Source organism: Megalops cyprinoides, chromosome 21, assembly GCF_013368585.1.
Source record: "Megalops cyprinoides isolate fMegCyp1 chromosome 21, fMegCyp1.pri, whole genome shotgun sequence".
In the NCBI taxonomy this organism is placed as follows: Eukaryota; Metazoa; Chordata; class Actinopteri; order Elopiformes; family Megalopidae; genus Megalops; species Megalops cyprinoides.
In genome coordinates, this window is record NC_050603.1 from 18,817,839 (window position 1) to 18,837,328 (window position 19,490).

The 19,490-nt window shown below is 42.3% G+C and overlaps 2 protein-coding genes across 2 annotated transcripts; one reads left to right on the plus strand and one right to left on the minus strand.

Moving 5' to 3' along the window:
• Positions 1 to 693: 693 nt before the first annotated feature.
• Positions 694 to 11,996, minus strand: si:dkey-284p5.3 (uncharacterized protein LOC557830 homolog). The gene is made up of 3 exons (XM_036516221.1): positions 11,763 to 11,996; positions 5,225 to 5,530; positions 694 to 794 (listed from the first exon to the last, which is right to left on the minus strand). Exons 1-3 carry the CDS (start codon positions 11,851 to 11,853, stop codon positions 694 to 696), a joined length of 498 nt encoding a protein of 165 aa, XP_036372114.1. The 5' UTR covers positions 11,854 to 11,996.
• Positions 11,997 to 14,678: 2,682 nt separating this feature from the next.
• rpl30 (ribosomal protein L30) lies at positions 14,679 to 16,963 on the plus strand. The gene is made up of 5 exons (XM_036515807.1): positions 14,679 to 14,731; positions 14,846 to 14,894; positions 15,413 to 15,558; positions 16,084 to 16,214; positions 16,866 to 16,963. The coding sequence occupies exons 2-5, from the start codon at positions 14,874 to 14,876 to the stop codon at positions 16,916 to 16,918; spliced, it is 351 nt and encodes a 116-aa protein (XP_036371700.1). The 5' UTR covers positions 14,679 to 14,731; positions 14,846 to 14,873; the 3' UTR covers positions 16,919 to 16,963.
• Positions 16,964 to 19,490: the final 2,527 nt, after the last annotated feature.

The following is a 19,490-nucleotide window of genomic DNA, read 5'->3' on the forward strand; positions in this document are numbered from 1 at the left end:
AGGTGTTTCTGGAAAGAGAGGTGGGATTCCATTTTCCTCACTGGTTGCTGAAAGACAAGGATAAAAAGTCATTTTTAGCTGCAGTTCGAGGCAGTTCTCACACAGTGGTCCATGACCAGCTCTGATCAGTCTGAGTAAAAAATACACTGCTATGGGAATTCTTTAAAATAAAGAAAGACATTAATTACTGGTAATCATGTGCTGCATATGAAGATGAAGGTATTATTTATATGGGTAAGTCCAAAACGCTATTTATATGACTTTATTTAATTACACAGTGATGTAATGCTGTCCATCAAAGTGTACTATACTTAATCAGTGGGACATCAAAAAGTTATGAATGCCATATTTTTTTACATAACTGTTGGAAGGTGATACCTAAAATTTTTGAAAAAAATTTTCAGCCCATTGACTACTTTCACTACTTAGTGTGCAGTGAGGAATGACCAGACTGGCCTGGCATGAGAATACAGTAGGCTTATGGATGGTTCAATATTTTTTCCTCCAAAGGTTTGCTTTGCTTGAAGGAATAGCAGAATGAATATTACATAGGTCTGTTTTTGTTCTCTAAAGATAAATTGCCTACCTTGTTTGTTCACAGCATTTCATTCATTATAACCAAAATGTTGCCCAAACAAATGGCTTGCAACTCTAACCTAGCGAGACATAATACCAGGGTCTCTCACCAGGGGCTTACTCCGCTGGGGTGGCCTCCGATTGGTCTGCTGGGGCCTCACTTCCTGCTTCCTTCTCCTCTGTTGCTGCCGCCGCCTCCCCCTCCTCCGTAGCTTTACCTGGAATCAGGATCCAGAGAGAGAGAAAATTCTCTCAGCAGAGACTCTCATTTTTCCTCCGACTGCATGTGAACACAGTAAAGGTATGCATGGCATTCCAGCAAATGGATGAAATTCAATCATTTTAATATCATATTCTGGAATCTACGGCAGCCAACAGCATTGACTCCAAAACCAAAGTTTATAAAAAGGCTGACACAGATGGTGTTTGTCTGTGGCTGAAACCATTAAATTCCTTTCATATGTTTAGAGAGCAAATGCTTAGTTACCACAGTTGGTGTCAATTCGTTTTCAGCCGCTCTAACATCAGTCTACGTTTACCGTCAGTTCATATTGGTTGACACAGGCCAGGCAAAATTACGTTTGCAATACACATTCAGTAATGAGTTCCAGCTCCAAAGTTAAACATAGACAATTCGATCCTGAAACCCATCCGAAATGACCCCAGTTCCTGTGCCAACATCACACCGTGTGCCTACTTAATGGGTCATGTGAGCCCATCCGCCTGTGTGAAATAAAGAGGAGTTTGGCAGGACGGGCACCATCGGGCACCTCCTGTGTGTGCACCTCTCTGGTCACTAGGAGTTTCACATTGCACCTATGACATTACACCACTCCCATCCACCTCTGGAAGTATACCTGACACATGCAAAATGGCTGCCCTGATGGATTTCTACAGGGGTCCTTGAAGGCATGATGAGGCCCTTCTGTTGCACATTTTTCAGTCCAATCATCAGGTATGCAACAGCTCAAAACATAATGTCAAGATCCAATCCGGGTTCCAGACAGCTGCACTCAAAACTCCTCTTTAAATAAAGGCAGGACCTTTGGCCAGTTTCAAGCAAGCAATGTACCATTGGCCTGAAAAAAACTGATTTATTGATGATATAAATTGGTATCAAAACAATGAGGCATGCATGTTTTATTTAGCGCAGAGTATATTGTAAAAAGCTAGCAAGCAGTCTTTATTTTGTATCGTAGCATATACTGCCTGACTGTCAGACTGTCACGCTCTGCATAGCAGGCATTGTCCAGAAAGTGTCAAAAAACAACTCATTTGAGCCAATTTGTATGCACTGGAAAAATATATATCCTAACAACTTCATTGATAATCACTCTTGAAAAATACAGGACACTTACCATTGCACAAAAATGACCCTTTTAATGCAATAGACATGAAAACATGTAGAAAAACAAAAGCAAGCCATTTTGAAGATCAAAAAGAAAGTAATTTTCCTCCAAGCAGAGCTGTGTTTAGTATACTTAGCTGTAAGCTCAAAGAATGACACAGCTGGGGAAAGAGTTTTTAAAAGCAGGGTGCCCGAGGAATCACTGACAGCACGACCCCCAAGGGTCTTATCCCCTTAGGTGGTGATTTTGACACTTCCATAGTGATGCGTAGCACAATCGAGAAATTACTAGCAAATTACTAGCTAAAAATACCAGACTGGTCTGCAAGCACATTACTCTCAAAATATGAAAGACAACTTCAACTGTGGGAACTAGGCTGATGTAAATGCACTACCTTGGTTCAAACTAGCTAACTAAATGCACAAAGAGAGCTACAGATAATTGATGAGCAGCTAAATGAGTTCTGCACCAGACCTTTCTAACTAAAACCTGGTGATATCAGCCCTAATTTTAGAGAGGAGGGGTTAAATTTGTTCATTTCCAGCATACAGTACCAGCCAAACATTTGGACAACCCTGCTCATAGAAGGGTTTTTCTTTATTTTTACTATTTTCCACATTTTAGAATAACAGTAAAGACATCAAAACTATGAAATGACACAAACAAAATTATGCAGTGACCAAATAAGTGTTAAACGAATCAAAACCTATATTTTACATTCCAAAAATATTTTTTAAAGTTTAAATTTTTTATGTAAAGAAATTCATACATTTATTTATATTTGTGTAAGAAACAAATTTCAAGCATTTAAGCACAAGTCTTTAGATCAACAAGTTTCCCCATTATCTTAATCAGGTGTGTCCAAACTTTTGACTGGTACTGTATATATTGCAGGGATATTGGATGTGCTTCTGTCATTAATGGCCTCCTACTGGCACACGACATGTGAAAGCACTTACTGTATTGTCACTAACTGAGCAGTCACACTTTGAGTTGTGACAAAAAGAGTAATTGGGAGCCTGTAATTAAGCAAACCATTTCAAAGGCAAGCAGGCTCAGGTTACACACAGGAGACACCTCAACATCCCTGAGGAATCCTGCAGTTAGCTCTCATCTATTATGCAGACAAGATGTTCCAGCTCTAAATTGCCTAATCTTGGCAGGTGATGGATTTTGACGAGGCAAGGCAAGACAGGAAAGTGCTGATGTTACTGTGCTGCCAACCCCTGCTGTTCATGCTGCAGATTAGGATTTTTAAGTGGTTGGCTCAGTGCACTGAGGTGGATAAAGAATGCTAATAACACAAAACAGGGTTTGACACCTGGGAAACCATCAGGACCATGGACCCAAAAACTGAACAGTTCGCATAATAATAATAATAATAATAAGTCGTCACGGGTCCATCTGGACCCAAGGGCCGCACCGGACCCGAGCAGGTTTCTGGGCCTAGAAGTGTAAGGGGTCAACTGGGTGAAGGTCAGGCATAATACTTGACATCTAACCTCTGTGCTTGGTACATGCATATTTTGTAGCATACAGAGTGAGACAAGAAGGTAAAAGCAGGTGCCAGTCAAAAGGATACTGACGTTACACCTGAGATCAAAAACCACAAAGCAAAATAAAAGAAGAAAGAGAAAAACAAACCACCAGTGACATTTACAGTCATTGTAGACAGAGATAAGCACGAATGGTATGGCGCCGCAAAGTGTACAAAATGTGGAACTTCATTTCAATTCAGCAGAGGCTTTTATTAGTTTCTGAGCTGATGCCGCTTTCTATATTGCATAACTTATTTTGGTACTATAATTACGTTTTGAGTAGGCTTCCACTTATTTTTTGATTATAACCTTTTTTCCATTTCCAGTTTTGAAAAACATGCTTTTGTTTGCAGTTTTGGCATTAAGAACTGATTTCTCAAACTTGACTCAGCCGTATGCATCCACATATTTATTTTTATATGCAGAGAAGCTATGTTTGTTTCTAATGAAATTAGCATTTTAAATCTTTTCTCAATTTTTTTTTTACAATGAATTGCAATCAATATGTCAGATTAACACCTGTAGCCCTTGTGCTCAGAAAGTTAAAGGGATTGTGCAAATACCACTTTTGATCCCTAGCTAATTTGCTAAAGGATTGAGTATATTGTGTCAGTTCATAGCCATTGCATCATGTACAGTTAGATTGGGTGAGTAACTTTGCTTTCAGTTGGGTGTACTTATTTGGACCTGTGAGGACCTGTAATTCGCATAACTTTACATTCAATTTGCATCTGCACTCACCACTAGATAGACAACATTCACAGTTTTAATGCAGTCCAGCGTAATACCACACAGTATTATCTGCCTGGTCACGGGGACTGAGTGGGAAATGTGTGACTTCTGCAGCTGTGCGATAGAAATGAGGAGAGGAGCACAGCGGGGCAAGCATGACTCATTCAGGAGATGATCGATCGGGATGTCTGAGCCCGTTAGATCACTGTGCCCGTTCCCTCTTCCCAACAAAACAGTGTGCCTTCCTTAATGAGCACGCCTGGACCCACCTCTAAGGACTTCTCATGGATTGAAATAGAAAGCCCCCATCCTGAACATGCAGGATTCTTAACGATGCAAGCGTGACCGGTACATTAACGCTGTTTATAATTCATTTACTACCCCTAGTGTGTTCATTATGCTGCAGAACAAACTTGTGTACTGGATACCCTTAGTAACAAGTGCTGTAATGAGACCATGAAGGCCAAGGGACTGCTGGAAAGAGCAATACACCAAGTGCCGAGTGCTACATGAAGCAGTACAGAACCTCTAACCAGGATTACTGCTGGTTCATGTGTAACGGACAAGTGGGTTTAACAGGAAGACTCCATGCCTTTTAGAGTCATTCTGTATTTCTCTGGGTGTAAACACATCCATTTGTGATCTCTAAACTACTTCCCAAGGGCAGTCATTAGCAGGGGCTTGATATGTCTAACTCAGTTATTATAATGTGAGTGCAGTTCAGCAAAGTTATTTATTGCACATAGATTCCCCCTACAGCACAAATGAGAGACTATTATTCCATATGTACTATAATGCTAGGCTTGTCTAGCGTTACTATTGCCACTGTTGAGGAATGAGGAATGAGATGAAATCAGCTTTTTATAAAAGGTGACGGACAGTTTGCACTGTATGGCCTATCTTTTCTTTCTTCTTTTTTTTTTGTAGGAGGGACCATTTGAATGAAGAGATATGACCTCTGTCGTCACGAGTTTCATTTGCATCAAAGGGCGGAGCGGGAGAGATGAGGTGAGGATTTACAGCGCCTACCTTCCTCCTGACCCTCGGGGGCGGGCTCGGGCGAGGCGGCGGGCGCCTCCTCCGCAGGGGCTACGGTGTCCGGAGGGGGTGCGTCCGCTCCCTCTTCCGCGGGTGCCGGGGCTGTCTCTCCGCCCTCCTCTGCTGGTGGAGCAGCCGCGGTGTCTGCGCCCTCTGCTGGGGGCTCGGCAGAGGCGGAGGCGTGGGCTTCCTCTCCGGCGGGCGGGCCTTCGGGGGCGCTGCTCTGTGCCGGCAGCTCGGCCTGGTCCGGAAGGGTCTCTCTGTCTTCCGCAACGGAGCCGTTCTCATTCCTGGCCACTGCCATACAGACAGGCGAGGCGAGAAGAAAACCCTGTTAGCTGATACTGAGACACCCAAGACACTTAGCAGACAAATAATTACCTCTACATCTGTTGAGAAATATTCCTCTCAGATTTAGGGTGCACAACCTGAAAAGTACACCACCACCATCACCCCCCCCCTCCCCAAATTATTCCATCAAGGTATGGCCCACTGCAAGGCCTGACAGCTGGAGGTAACACATTTACAAAGCTAAATTCCAGAAGCGAATAGTTTATTCCATCCCCCTGTACTGGACCTGAAAAAGTGCACTGGGGTGATGGCAGTGACAAAAGAGACAATAAAAAGGAACTGAGCCCAGCTTTGATTAATAGCAAGTGGACGTAGACTTGGCTGTGCTGAAGGGGAGGGGAGGGGGAGGGGGGAAGACTGGGATCCCTCGGGTTCCAGCCGCGAGGAGGCACTCACAACTACACAGGCCTGTCTCTAGTGTCTTGCAGGGGCTCCTACATTTCCTGTTGGGTTTTCTTTTCCCTTTTGAGATATGCCGAGTCAGTGCTCATCCTACATTCGCCAAGTCAACAATACATAAAGGAAACGCACAACAAAAGCAACACCTTCTCAAATGATCAAATAACACATAGACACTGTAGACAATGCAAAGCAGGACTGGTGGAGAGAGAGACCGGCCACTCCTGGACCAAACTAACGTCGATGAAATGCATAATGTGCGCTGAAATTATAATTTTTATAATAAGCACACCTCAATTGCTCAGAGAGAGTGATTTGCTATGGACATATGGTCCATTTCACTGAGGTCAGCAATTCCGTGCTAACCCAAGGGTGAAATTCAGAAATAAAAACAGTCTACTTTGTGCTGTCTTCTTGCTATCGGACAGTCATTTTACCGAGATGAAAAGGCCTTATTAGCTGGATTCATTTCTCGAAAACATTTTTAAAAAACGGAAAACAAAAAAAAAAGGTTATTATGGAACCTCTACTCTTTCAATGTTCCTCAAAATTAAGTTTTACCATTGCACAGAAAGTATTTCACAGCAGCATTAAAAATTTGCATATTATTATTCATTCAGTCATCTAATTATGCATGTAAAAGGGGCCCAGTTAAACTTCCTCTGGTGCCCATGGCACTTTCCTCAGTATGAAAAAAGGATGCTGCATTCCTCCTGACTCTGGTGTCTCGCGATTTAAATCAAAGTGATTTTTAATACACAGCTGCCAGTCAACCATATTACTTGTTTGTACCCGCAGCCAGCCTGCATCCGGTCTGTCGTGGAGCAGATGTGGCGTTTGTGTCTTGTGGACGTCTCCCAAAAAGAAGACGCCCCCCACCCCCCGTCCTCAGAGCACCCTTAGATCTGGCATGTGTACTGAATGCAGCGCTGGGTGTTTACCACAAAATAATTGCTGCGGCTCTTATGCAAACAGTTTTTGCACTGCAGGAATATGAATATGCATATGCACACAAAGCAGCTTGCCTGTCTTGTTCAGGAATGTTATATATATCAGGACAAAGACACAGCGAGAGCTTTAGCTTAAATTCAGTGTTACAGCCATTTGGTATTGGTGTATTTGTTCGTTTCAAAAGTTTATTCATTTTCAAATGTAATTGTCATGCAAAAAAGAATACTCTGTACAGAGTATAGGGGAAAATTCTGACATCAACACAATCCATTCGTCTTTGTGCCCAAAAATGTGATATTTGAGCAAACTGCATATTTTAGGCAGCCCTGGGGGGGGAGCTGCCTGACTCCTTGCCAGTGATGTTTGAGGGCTCTGAGTATGTCTCCAAATTTGACCTAGTTTGTGAATTAAGGCTCTGCTACAGTAGGTCCCCTGACAGCATGTGCAACTGAATCTATACATAATAACATACTAAAGCACACTTTAAAAAACAGACCATCTGGAGACTGACATCCACTGCACTGCTACGGGAATAAAGGAAAGGACTGCAGCTTCAGGCATGTGTGTTAATGATCAAGGGAAACGCTAGCCTCCAGTAGACATATTAACCTTCTTGCTCAATTAATCTGTCAGACCGCTTCGTGGCCGGAAGTCCAAGACCAAAAAGAAATGCGATCCGCCTGCACAATGTCAGTAATCTAAGCAACGGTGAGAAAACAAACACACATGTAAGTGTAAAATGTGTCCATGAATAGGAGCATGTAATGGCTCCACTTAGTATTCAACAGAGCAGCAAATGCCACCTCTAACATTACAGCCAATGGAAAAACACTGGCCTTTGGAGCGGGCACATTATGAAATCTATGAAATCCATGGCTACAAAAGGTGCAGAGTAACATTACTTTACTTGTGCAACACATTTTATGGTACCTCATATCTGAAGGATTTCCTTAGAACAGAATTCAGCTCAGGGTCTGTGAACCTGACAGCTGGGCAGTGCAAAGGCATGACATCACCATCTCCTTGACCACAGCAATTTGGTAATGCTGTGGCAATATGTGTATGCTAGATGGTCGCTCTCTGAAGCAGGTACGTGACTGCCAATTGGTACATTTAATTTTCTTATTTCGCACAGGATATGGAGTTTAATCGCACCATTTGCATTTTACACCGAGATTGTATGACACCATCCTACAGTTAAATCCACAAGCATTAAGTCCAGACTATACTGCTCCTACCACTGCTTCTGAAGTACCTCCTTTCTTACGACTGCCCTTCACTACTCCTACCATTGCTCCTCACTCCTCCTACTGCTGCTGCCCAGCTGTGGCTCAACTGTTTCCAGCTGTTTCTGTGTCCGACAAATTCATGCAGTGGATGGGCCCAGAGGCATACCCTCCTCAGGCATCTTCCTTGACTGCTCATTCTGTGGTAAATAACCACAGTATATGTTATTAGTCAATAATATGTACATCGCTGACCCAGTGTTGAGAATTTGACTCATGCTTATGACCGTAAAGAAAAACATGGAAATTAAGGACAGGTTTTCCCCAGTTTCTGTGGAGAGCATCAGCTTGACAAACATGTCTGACAGGATGTGAGGTCATTGTATGACCATTGTGAGTTGAGAGTCATTTTTAAACACCCATGTATGAACCAGATGGGAAAAGAACCAACAACCTTTTGGCGGCAGCACCCACCACTCCTCCCTCAAAACACTAAACCAGTGCATAACAAACTGTGGCTGTTGGTGAATCAACACAACAAGAATCTACGGATAAAAGACTGAAATCCCCAATGGCCCAAACTGATGACCTACAGACTAAGCGAAGGGAAAAGGAAACACCGAATTCGCCCTTTCTCAGAGCTTCGGTAACACGACAACACAATGCCGAGGCCACAGTGATACACGGGACTCCCCTGAAACCGGGGAGGGAGTGCAAAGGTCGCCTGTCTCTCTAAACACAGGGAGTAAAGAGAGAGTGCCGGAGGATTGATTCTCCGGTCAGCGCGGTTCCAGTTCACAGGATCCCTCGCCACACCCAGCTCTCAGAACCACACACGGAAACGCTCAGTGGCCTCAGGACGGCGAGAGAGAAGGCTGCACTCCTGTGGGGGAAGAGACTGCCACGCATGGAAAACCTGAAGCCACAGCACATGGTCTGTGGGCATCTTCTATCACAGGGGGAAAAAAACAGAGACTTCAAACTGCCAGCTATAGCTTTAATGGCCAGACTAGGTAATCTAAGCAAAGATGACTACAAAGGTCTGTGGAAGATTGCGCAGCGCTCTCGTTGGCTATAAAAGACTACTTCCTGCTCTCGGCTGTGCGTGGAAGGCGTGACCATACGATTCAAACCCGTATTAGTCTTGATACAGCGGGCCTGCCAGAGGACGTAGGCCTTGAACAGGGAGCCACATGCAAAGCTAAGCAAATGGCCCTGTCAAATTTACATCTGGGACTTAATTACATGCGAGAGGACATGAAATTCGGTGGAACGCAGATAAAAGCACAAGGCAGTCAGTGTCTGTGGAGCCTAGATGGGCAGTTATGACTCTCTCTCCGTGATATTCAAGAAAGGCTTAGATATACACAGCACAATAGCTGCCAAGAGCCAATCAGCTAAAACACCTTTACAATAATTACATGAACTGAGCAGCCAGTCAACCTCATTGTGCTTTATGAGGCTCTGCAAGTGTTGCATCACGTTTTGTGATACAGACACAACGCCAGGGCCCGGGTAGCCCCAACTGTTCCCAAAGAAAAAAGTAATACTTGATTAAAAGGGCAAAGTGCACTGATGTCAGACTGACCTTGTCTCTATGACTTGACACACCAAATGTCCTCACCTTGTAGATGTAATACCATATTGACCACTGCATGTTTCCCAGTAAAGAAATCTGGATGAACAAGTGTACTGGTATTTAAAAAATAGGAAAACATGGGATTCAACATGAGAGAAAGTGCCATCTGTCCCACGGACGTCCCCTGTGGAAAATCCCTCGAGACCCGACCCAATCAGCCGTCGCCAAGCGTTAGCAGGAAAGTAAAGCCACCAAAGAGGGGTTTCTATTACCATTTGTAACAGAAGATGTCACACTATCTCCCATGCCATAGTTTCTCCTGAGAGAATCTGGGGACCCTAATGAGGCCAAAGCAGCAAAATGACACATGTGAACAGTTACGCTGTAGCAATGCAGGTCTCCTACTTAAAACCATGCATGAGTCCAAGCAGTTTTCAGGGGTTTGTTTGGTAATTTGGGTATATTCCATGACATGTTCCTATAAAATACTACTCATGCAGAGCACTGGTGACATACAATATGAGCTTCACTGTCAGGTATATCAGGTATGAACAGGTATGTCAAGGTTATGCAGAAGGGGAGGGGGGGGCTTTAGTGGATGTACTAGGGTGAGCAGAAAGAGAGCAGGCTCCTAACCTTTCCAAAAGCAACTTAATCTGAAAACCATGAAGACAACAGAATGTAATGGAAGAAAACATGTTGTTCAGCTTGTAAAGTTGTATAGCTAATAACCTACACTTACTCTCTGCCTGATTAAAATTGTGTTTACAAATGCCACCCCTGCTCAGTTACAGCATGGTGCTGGGAAATAGGCTTCAGAGTGATGTAAACAAAAGAAAATTTCCTCCGACAGAACAATCGACTACTCCCCAGACCTGAAAATCGTTTTTCGAGCTGCGTGGACTGGAGTGTGAATGATTTCACAGCTCATACTTTGTTGTAGTGTTACTTGAGAAACTATTTTGGTTGCTTGTACAAGGTGTAACCAATACTTTCAAAAAGCCTTGTGCTGTGATTAAATTATTAAAGTATGTGCATAGCATTCAAACGCTAACCCCCCTAGACAGACAGACAGACAGACACAGACACACACACACACACCTGTCACCCACCCACCCACACCTGTCATCCCTTTGCAATGGAGTGAACATCTTCCAGATCAGCAAACTCCCCTTCACGACCACAAGCCTCCGCTCCATCCCAATTACGATCAAAAAGATCTTGACAATTGATTAAGCCGACCACGAAGTCCCAAACATAATATTGACTTCTACTGATGGAATGACAGAAAGATGAGTAGGCCTATTTTGCAAGCAGTCTTACTAGTGTTAAAATATGTAACATATTATGATATCTTTAATTTTTATGTCCTGCCAAACACGAGAGGAATTTTATTCATAACCGTGATTTTACATCGATTATTTTTTACTGTCAGTGGTGGTTTCTAGTAAACAAAAGTAATGGAATGCCAAGCACCTTTCAAAGAACAAAAACCTAATTAAGAATGACTTTTCTAAAATAAGATCCCACTTCTTAGAACGTAGGAAAAACTGCGGTAGGTACCAACGGCAATGAAAATTCTGTACCTACACAACACTCAACCCAGATAGCTTGCTATTGAATAATTCAACAGAACAATCCGCCTGATTGTTTTAAAATGCAAGCAAACTGAAGTATTACATTTCTAAGCCATGCCATGAATCCGACACAGTCAGAAAACACTTCATGAACAGCTGAGAAGCTTACATAGCACAACTAATTTAGTTCGGAAGCGTAACTGCAACACATCAAAAGTAACTGGCAACACAGAAGAAAATGGCACAAACAAAAACTTAACAGCCTCAGCAACAAATTCTAAAAAGTAACGAGCTCAAACGCAACTTAAAATAGGAACGCATCAGCAAAGCATTGTTTCAGGCACTTCGTGTGAGAGCGAAAGCGGATTCTCCTTGCAAAGCGAACTTGCCAAAACTTTGTGGACGTGTCAATCGGTGGACTTGAGAGGGGTTGTATTTCGGCTTACCCATCGTACCGGCTCCATTGCTCCCCTCTGGTTTACAGGATGGTCTGTTTGCTTCTTGCGCTGTAGTTTGGGTACTAGTAGAACACCCCATTCTGATTTCAGAACATAAATTAAAAAGTTAAAAGAAAAAGATACCGGAATGCGAGACAAATGCCTGTTGCTCCTACAACCTGCAAAAGACACTGTCAGCTTCTATTTCGCGAAACCATACAGGAGACTGCCTCTAACAGTAACCGAACATCGTCATTTCACCTCAGCAAGCATCTAACTGCGCAAGAACAGCGCCACAGTCCAGTGAGCCAGTGTGTTGTGGTCGGTTACCATACAGTGCAAACAGGAAAAAAGGATGCCCTTAAACTTGCAGGCGCTACATTATTCAGGACGTGATAGGAGCTGTCTTGAGAGCATGCGTGACCAATTTCTGAATGTCGAAGTTGCAGTTGTCTCAGTGGTCGTGAGGAGACTCTGTAAAATAGGCTACCTGTTTTTGACAAAATTGCGTAACCCACGGTAGAGTGTGTGGAGATTTCGGAACAGGATTTGAAAACGTCTGGTTAACATGTGCAAGTTGATCCATAAATCTACACGTGGCATGTATAAATCACCGTATATCGAACATTTTCCTCGTCGAAGATCCAGCAATAGTTAAAGTATGAGTGGCTGAGTGAGTTTTAGTTCTGAGGGACACATAGGCTACGTTACTGTGTCAATTCACAAGACTTCAATAACTTCACAGCTTGGCATCTAATAATAAATAACCATGAACACCATAATAAATATAATCCAAATATACAGCCAAACGTCAATCTTTCTCTTTCTCTCACACACGAAAAGAAAACAAAAGGCTGGAGTGGATCTGAAAGATGTCGACATTTAATATCACAGGTACCGTTAGCTACTCCTACGCATTTGTATTTTAATTGATCCCGGCCTAAATCTTTTCAATTAAAAAGAAAAGAATTACTTGAAAAAAAGGCAAAGTTTGCTAAGATTAACTTAAATGCATTTTAGCAGTTTTACAGGTACAGTTTAGGGCTCCAACAGCGCCATCTGCGGGACCAAACTGCGTGCATAGCCCAGCGAGTTGCTGTAGTTTTTCAGATGACGTAACGTAGTTCGCCTATCTGCACGCGCATGTATTGGGAGTTACGTGGTTTCCAGTGGGACTGTTCAATTGGCTGAGACGGCTGAGTGTATACAGGTAACTGCCAGAATAAAGGAAATACCAAATATGAAGTGTCCTAACAGGGCTTTGGGCCCCCATGTGCTGCCTGAACAGCTTCAATGCACCTTGATATTGATTCTACAAGTGTCTGGACATGGTGGAATGCTACACCGATCTTCCATGAGAAATTCCATCATTTGGTATTTTGTTGATGGTGGTGGAAAACCTATCTCAGGTGCCACTACAGAATATCCCATAAGTATGATGCTACATGGAATATGGTTTACATTATTTGCATGCTCATAAAATTATTCAGGCCACTTGTACCCTGCAGATGGGGGCTTTGTCATGTTAGAAGAGACCACTCCCATCAAGACAGAAATGCTTCACCACAGGATGAAGGTGATCACTCAGAATGACTTTATATTTATTGCTGTTTACCTAAACTATACCAGGAGAATATACCCCACACCATAACTGTCTCCAGAACCCTTCACTGTGGGAAACAGACATGCACTCATCCACTTTTTGAGAACAGGGCAAAGGATGACTCTGACCATATGACTTTTTTCCACTGCTCAGTAGACCACTGCCTGTGTCTTTCCCTCAGACTTCCCTGACAACATCACCTTAGTCACTGTTCCTCATGAAACATGAGAAGGCTGAACAGTCTTCACCACTTAAGCTCCTGCCGAACATGCCCCGACAATCACCCCTCTCTCAAAGTCACTGAGATCTGATCTTCTAGCCATGGTAGCCAAACTATTTTTACATGACACTTAGCATGATAAGATGTTAATTGCTTAAGCCAGGAATCACATCTGTATCGATGCTCTGTCTTTCAATATACTTTGTATCTGTAATTTACCCAAGTGTTTCCTTTTATTTTGGTAGTTACCTGTAGACAAAGTACATTGTTACTGCAGAGTGAAGTGCAGCAATGGGAGTGTAATAGAGGATTTGGTAGTTTAATGTTATTCCTTGTGAATCACACTGCCATCCAAAGAAATAAAATAGGATTTGGTTGCACAATGTCACCTCAGCTAGGCAGAAAGAAGCTCACAGTGTCCGGATCTATATGTTTGGCCAACCTGCCCAATATCAGAGGCTCAGGCATAACTAATTGCCCTATAACCAAATGCATTACTATAGGCGGTAATGCTCATTTTCAGTGGATGACATTAGGTTTTTCAAAAGACTATTGCCGACATTACCTGTTGTTAAAAAGGAAACTTCAATCAGCTATCATGTAGCTCTCTTATTGGGTCTTTTTGATGGAGCACACCTTCAGAATGCATTGTCTTATCAATCCTTCAAAAACACTATAAGCCCAGATAGCTGTGGTTGGCACTGCAGAGTGGGGTCAATTCCATGTCCAAATGAAAAATACAAAGGTATAGTCAAATCATTGCATACTGTGAAGATGTCTGTATTTATTACATCAATATTAAAATATATTTAATCACACTGCCTGGATATTTGCATTTCAGAACATGTTGACTATTTGTCATGAGGAAAATTTTCAGCCTACAAAATAAAAACCACCATGGGAGTGCTCATTTTTCATTACTTGGTCGTAAAATTGGCTGCAGATAAACGTTTAAAATGATGTACATCAATTGTTATGATCAGTATACCAAGATATTTAAATTTGGCGCTCTGGTTCTGTAACGCAGGCCGCATTGCCTGTCTCCTGCCATGCAGCGAGGTTTCTCTCGCGATGCTGACCCCCCAGCTGCTGAAGCGCGATGCACGCCGGGATATCCTTCCTTTCTCTCTGAGGCCATATTTGAGTTGCTAGTCGGTGAGTGGGGCTCTGTGTTTTTGTGGCAAAAAATGTCAGAATTTGTGACATCCGAGTTCCGAAATCCGCGTTCACATAAACGTAAGATGTTGACATTTCAAATTTTGTGTCCAGGTTGGCCAGAAGAGACTAAACCGCAACAATGGTGGCCGCAAAGAAAACGGTGAGTGGAGCGCTGTGAGGAGTGATGCATGCGGAGCGCCTCACGTGGAGTGTGTCTGTGATAGGCCTCTTGCTCGAATCAGAACCTTCCTCCTGCTCTTTTTTTAATTTGGTCACAGATTGCTTGCGTGTCATCCATTATGCCAAAATTCTGAATATTATTCAGTTTGAATTCCAAGATTTTTGAATGGTGAAAAGAAACTAACACGCAGTATGACGTGATGCTAACAGACGTTAGCTGTCTAGCTGTCCAATATAGACAGCCTAGCTAGCCTGTATAGTTAACAGTGTTATAAAGTTATCCACAGATAAATTAACAAGCTTAGGAACATTCAGTAATTCACGTACTAGTTCCCTTGCTAATAATGTGTCACGGGATACGCCTGTTATCAACACAATATTGGATTCATTTCGCTATTTGTAAGGCTTGTTCACGGGTTATAACGTGCGACCGCCTTGTCATAAAGATATACAGATGTGTGGCAGGATGAATGGAATAATTTCATATGTCACACACAGAAAAAGTCCCTGGAGTCCATCAACTCCCGACTCCAGCTGGTGATGAAGAGCGGCAAATACGTTCTGGGGTACAAACAGACGCTGAAGATGATCCGACAGGGCAAAGCTAAGCTGGTTATCCTGGCTAACAATTGCCCTGCCCTGAGGTAAGCATGGTAGAGCTATATTTAGGCATGTCCACTCATGTTTCTCTGACTATATTAAAAAATAAATAAGTACTAAAGGCATATTTATTCAAAGCCTTTAGCAGTTTCTCCAAAATCTACTCCAGGATTAAAACTTTACCTATCACTGTGTTTGATGTAATTGTAATCCTGGTCAGTTATATTACCCCCCTGCAGAAGTTTCTGTAGATTATTTGCCACACCTTCTGAAGTGTGTTTATGGATCCAGTGAAAGTCTCACTAACAGTCAGAAATGATTTGGCTCCATCATAAAAGCTGATGGACCTTAATCTTGAATTAAAGCACATTTAGTCAGTCATTGTACCCAAATGTATGAGGATGATAGAAATTTGGACTGGACAGGACAGTACAATTCCCGACACTTGAATCTCTCAGGTTTCTTTTGCTTGCACAAACTCCTATGGCCTTTAAGGGACACCGTAGACTAACTAGTTTTCAGGTTACGTCGAGATGGATATCTCTTCTAAATGAGATTTCTCTTTGCAGGAAATCAGAAATTGAATATTATGCCATGTTGGCCAAGACCGGTGTCCATCACTACAGTGGGAATAACATTGAGCTTGGCACAGCCTGTGGTAAATACTACAGGGTGTGCACACTGGCTATTATTGACCCTGGTGAGTCTCCATGCAATTTTGGAATACTTCATATGTATCTGATATGTACAGGTTCAGTACAGTCTTTGGCCCCTCAACGAAGGGGACCTCACTTAGCATTCTCTTATGTCATTGGAATGTTTGATAATTCCTGGCTTTAATGGACCTGTCAAAGACTTAAAGTTAGGAGTGTTGACATTGTTTGCATTGACACATTGAAACTGTTCTGAATGTATGAGTGTTTCTTAAAAAAAAAAAATCCAATTTCTTTCATAATAATCAGTGAAGATAAAAGTCCATACATTATCCTTGGTCTCTTTTATTTTCATGCCAAAGTAGTATTTGTAAAGGGATGCGAATCATTCTCGCCTGTTCGATCGACCTGTGATCTGATCAGGGCTAGAAATTCGCTAGATTAAACACCAGCTCGAGAGCTAGCAGATCTGACATCTGTCTTTTCTGTTCTCACTCCTGCCCTGTTGGTTACAGTCACTCAAGCTGCATTTCCACACATTTTTAGTTCAGCTGAATGTACCACTGAAGACTATGATCAGAATACTTTGAGGATTTGTGGAAGTGCTGCTTTTACTCTGCCTATCTAATGCCGTTTTCTGGAATGGTTGCCGTAATGTGGTGGTGATGAGCTGACGTGCTTTCCCTTGTTGTCCACAGGCGATTCCGACATCATCAGAAGCATGCCAGACCAGCAGCAGGGCGAGAAGTAGAGTCACTTTTTCCCCAAATTGTTATAAATAAATTTTTTGCTGAAACGGTACTGGTGCTTTTTGTGTTGTTTCTGTGGTACTGTATGGTTTAGCATTGTCTGGGCTTGCTCTCTGGGTGGGGACATTGAGGTTGTACCACAGCTCTCTTACACCCAGATATTCAGCTCCTGCATCCCTTTCACCCTCTTCCTAGCAGGTCTTGTTTGGTAATGTGAGGTTTTGGTGCTCTTTGTGTTCCCATGGTGACCGGATGCTCTGTTTTATACCATGTCCCTTCAGGAATGTTCATAATGAGGTGGCAGAACACTGCTGGATTCAACAATGGCAGACAGACATTTTCAGTATGCCACGCACTGAGCTGTGTGATTGATATTTAGAAAATCTTTGGTATTACCTTTGAACAAAGCACATAGTTTCAGTGCCTTCTGTTGCTGCCCAGTCATGTAAATATTTGGGTTAGAGTGAAAATGGATGTGAATATCTGATGAAGGGGGGGGGGGATCTTTGAACCTGTTGATCATCACTCTCAGAAAGGGTTTGGTACTAATAACTTTGAACAAAACGCTTAAATTGAACAGTTCCAAGATTTGATTGGTCTCACCAGCTCAAGATATTGTCACAGATGTAAACTGGAGACCAGCACAATTTCTGTCAAAGTCTCATACAAGGACTTGCCTATTTTCCACTGTCCTGATCATTATGTTGAACCAAGGAAATGAAATTACTCAGGGGCTTAAACATGTTAATGCATTTTAGAAATGATAGTGATATAGCTGAGCATGACCATGTTGGCTGTGAAGTCCAGCCAAACCAGTTGTAAATTAAGCCATCCTCTTCACCATGTAGAAGTCTATCAATATAAATTGGGTACAGGATGTATTCCTCTAACAGAGTGGGTGGAATGTAATGAAAAGATCGCTTTTTTCATGCCCAACTGCAGCGTAGCTCTGCTGTTTGCCAGACCACTGTTGCTTTTTGCCTAATTTGCCTAAATGTGGACCATGTCAGACTTACCAAGGTTTAACACACATAGAGGCAGGGATTAAACTGTCTAGACAAGTGTGTCTGAAACGGTACTGTAAATCAAATGTCTGAAATAAATCATACACTTGCCAGGCATACCAGTGTGAAATGCCTAAAAAAATCTGGTCTTTGCGTATGCCGTTGACCTACAGAGCAGGCTCAGGGGTTCGGTCTTTAACTTCTGTAGTGTGCAGGGAGAGAAGGTGACTGGGTTTTTACACTCACATATACATAGGTTTACTCTGAGGAATACTCAGTGTGAGTGAGGACCGGTGGATATGATTTTATATGTATATGGGGATTGTGAAATTATCTGCAGTACCAGTTAAAAGTCTGGACACACCTGATTAAGATAATGGGATACATGCATTCAAAAGACATTTTGATTTTAAGACCTATGCTTAAATGCTTAATTTTTTTCCTAGACAAATATAAATAGTGAATTTGATACCTTTATATGAATTTCCAAAAACGTAAGTTTTTTTTTCTGGGTACTTCAAAGAATCTAATATATAAGATAGTTTTGATTTGTTTTGCACTTTTTTGGTCACTGCATGATTCCATTTGTGCTGTTGCATAGTTTTGATGTCTTTACTATTATTCTAAAATGTGGATGATAGTAAAAGTAAAGAAAAACCCTTCTATGAGTAGGTGTGTCCAAACTTTTGAGTGGGACTGTATATTCTTGATGCAAGCTATCAATAAGTGACCCTGGGTTCATGCCATTCATGTCAATTGCCAGCAGGGGGCAGAGAAGTACCATTAGTGTTGGACTTGCCCAGTGTCTGTCAGGGCCTTGATACACCGGGGCTGCATGAGGAGCACTTACAGCAGATGTAGCTATCCCATGATCTCCTTGTGTTTATTATTCTATTATTCTAAAAGGGTGAGGCAAGGAAATCCTGAAACAGAACATTGACTTTGGAATGAGGAAGAGAGAAAAGTTGATAGGCAGGTAAGGTGAAACGCACAACTATTTTGAGTCATCGGTCTGAACAATAACCTTATGTATATGTGTTTTGCACAGGCTCGTATCCACGTTGAGCATAAGAAAATGGATGATCTTCCATAATGAGCCAGTTATGCCTCAAATAACCTTGTTGAATTAAGGAGAAAGTGATCAGAAAGTCTTAAATGTCATCCACCATCAGTGAGGTTAATAAATAATGTCAGTAGTGATGACGACTGACTGAACTGAACTGGTGCCAAATGTTACCAATGGGAGTAACTGAATGCATGCCTTAAAATGCAGCTGCAAAGTGCCGTTGAAAAAAAAACACCTGGCTTTGATATACTGTATATAGGTGATCTGGTTAAGATGTTTACTTGGTACATTGCCATAAAGTAACTGCCGAATGACATCTGTAAAATGTCTTGCTCTTAAACAAGTGATGGCAGCACAGAGGGTAAACCTGTACAAGGCATGCAGTTTATTCATGTTGGCTGAGAGACATTTCTAACTTAAATATGCAGGTTCTCATGTGGTGGCTGTGGCAGCTGTACTGTCAATGATGAAACTGAATGAATGCTTCCCTGGAATCTTTGCAAA

Bases quoted from the DNA above. Each gene is read 5' to 3' on its own strand.
- si:dkey-284p5.3 (XM_036516221.1), bottom strand. From the start codon at position 11,853: ATGGGGTGTTCTACTAGTACCCAAACTACAGCGCAAGAAGCAAACAGA. The intron at 5,531-11,762 runs GTAAGCCGAAAT...TCTGTATGGCAG, and splicing joins CAATGGAGCCGGTACGATGG to TGGCCAGGAATGAGAACGGC. The intron at 795-5,224 runs GTAGGCGCTGTA...TCCTGATTCCAG, and splicing joins CCCCGAGGGTCAGGAGGAAG to GTAAAGCTACGGAGGAGGGG.
- rpl30 (XM_036515807.1), top strand. From the start codon at position 14,874: ATGGTGGCCGCAAAGAAAACG. The intron at 14,895-15,412 runs GTGAGTGGAGCG...TGTCACACACAG, and splicing joins TGGTGGCCGCAAAGAAAACG to AAAAAGTCCCTGGAGTCCAT. The intron at 15,559-16,083 runs GTAAGCATGGTA...TTCTCTTTGCAG, and splicing joins AACAATTGCCCTGCCCTGAG to GAAATCAGAAATTGAATATT.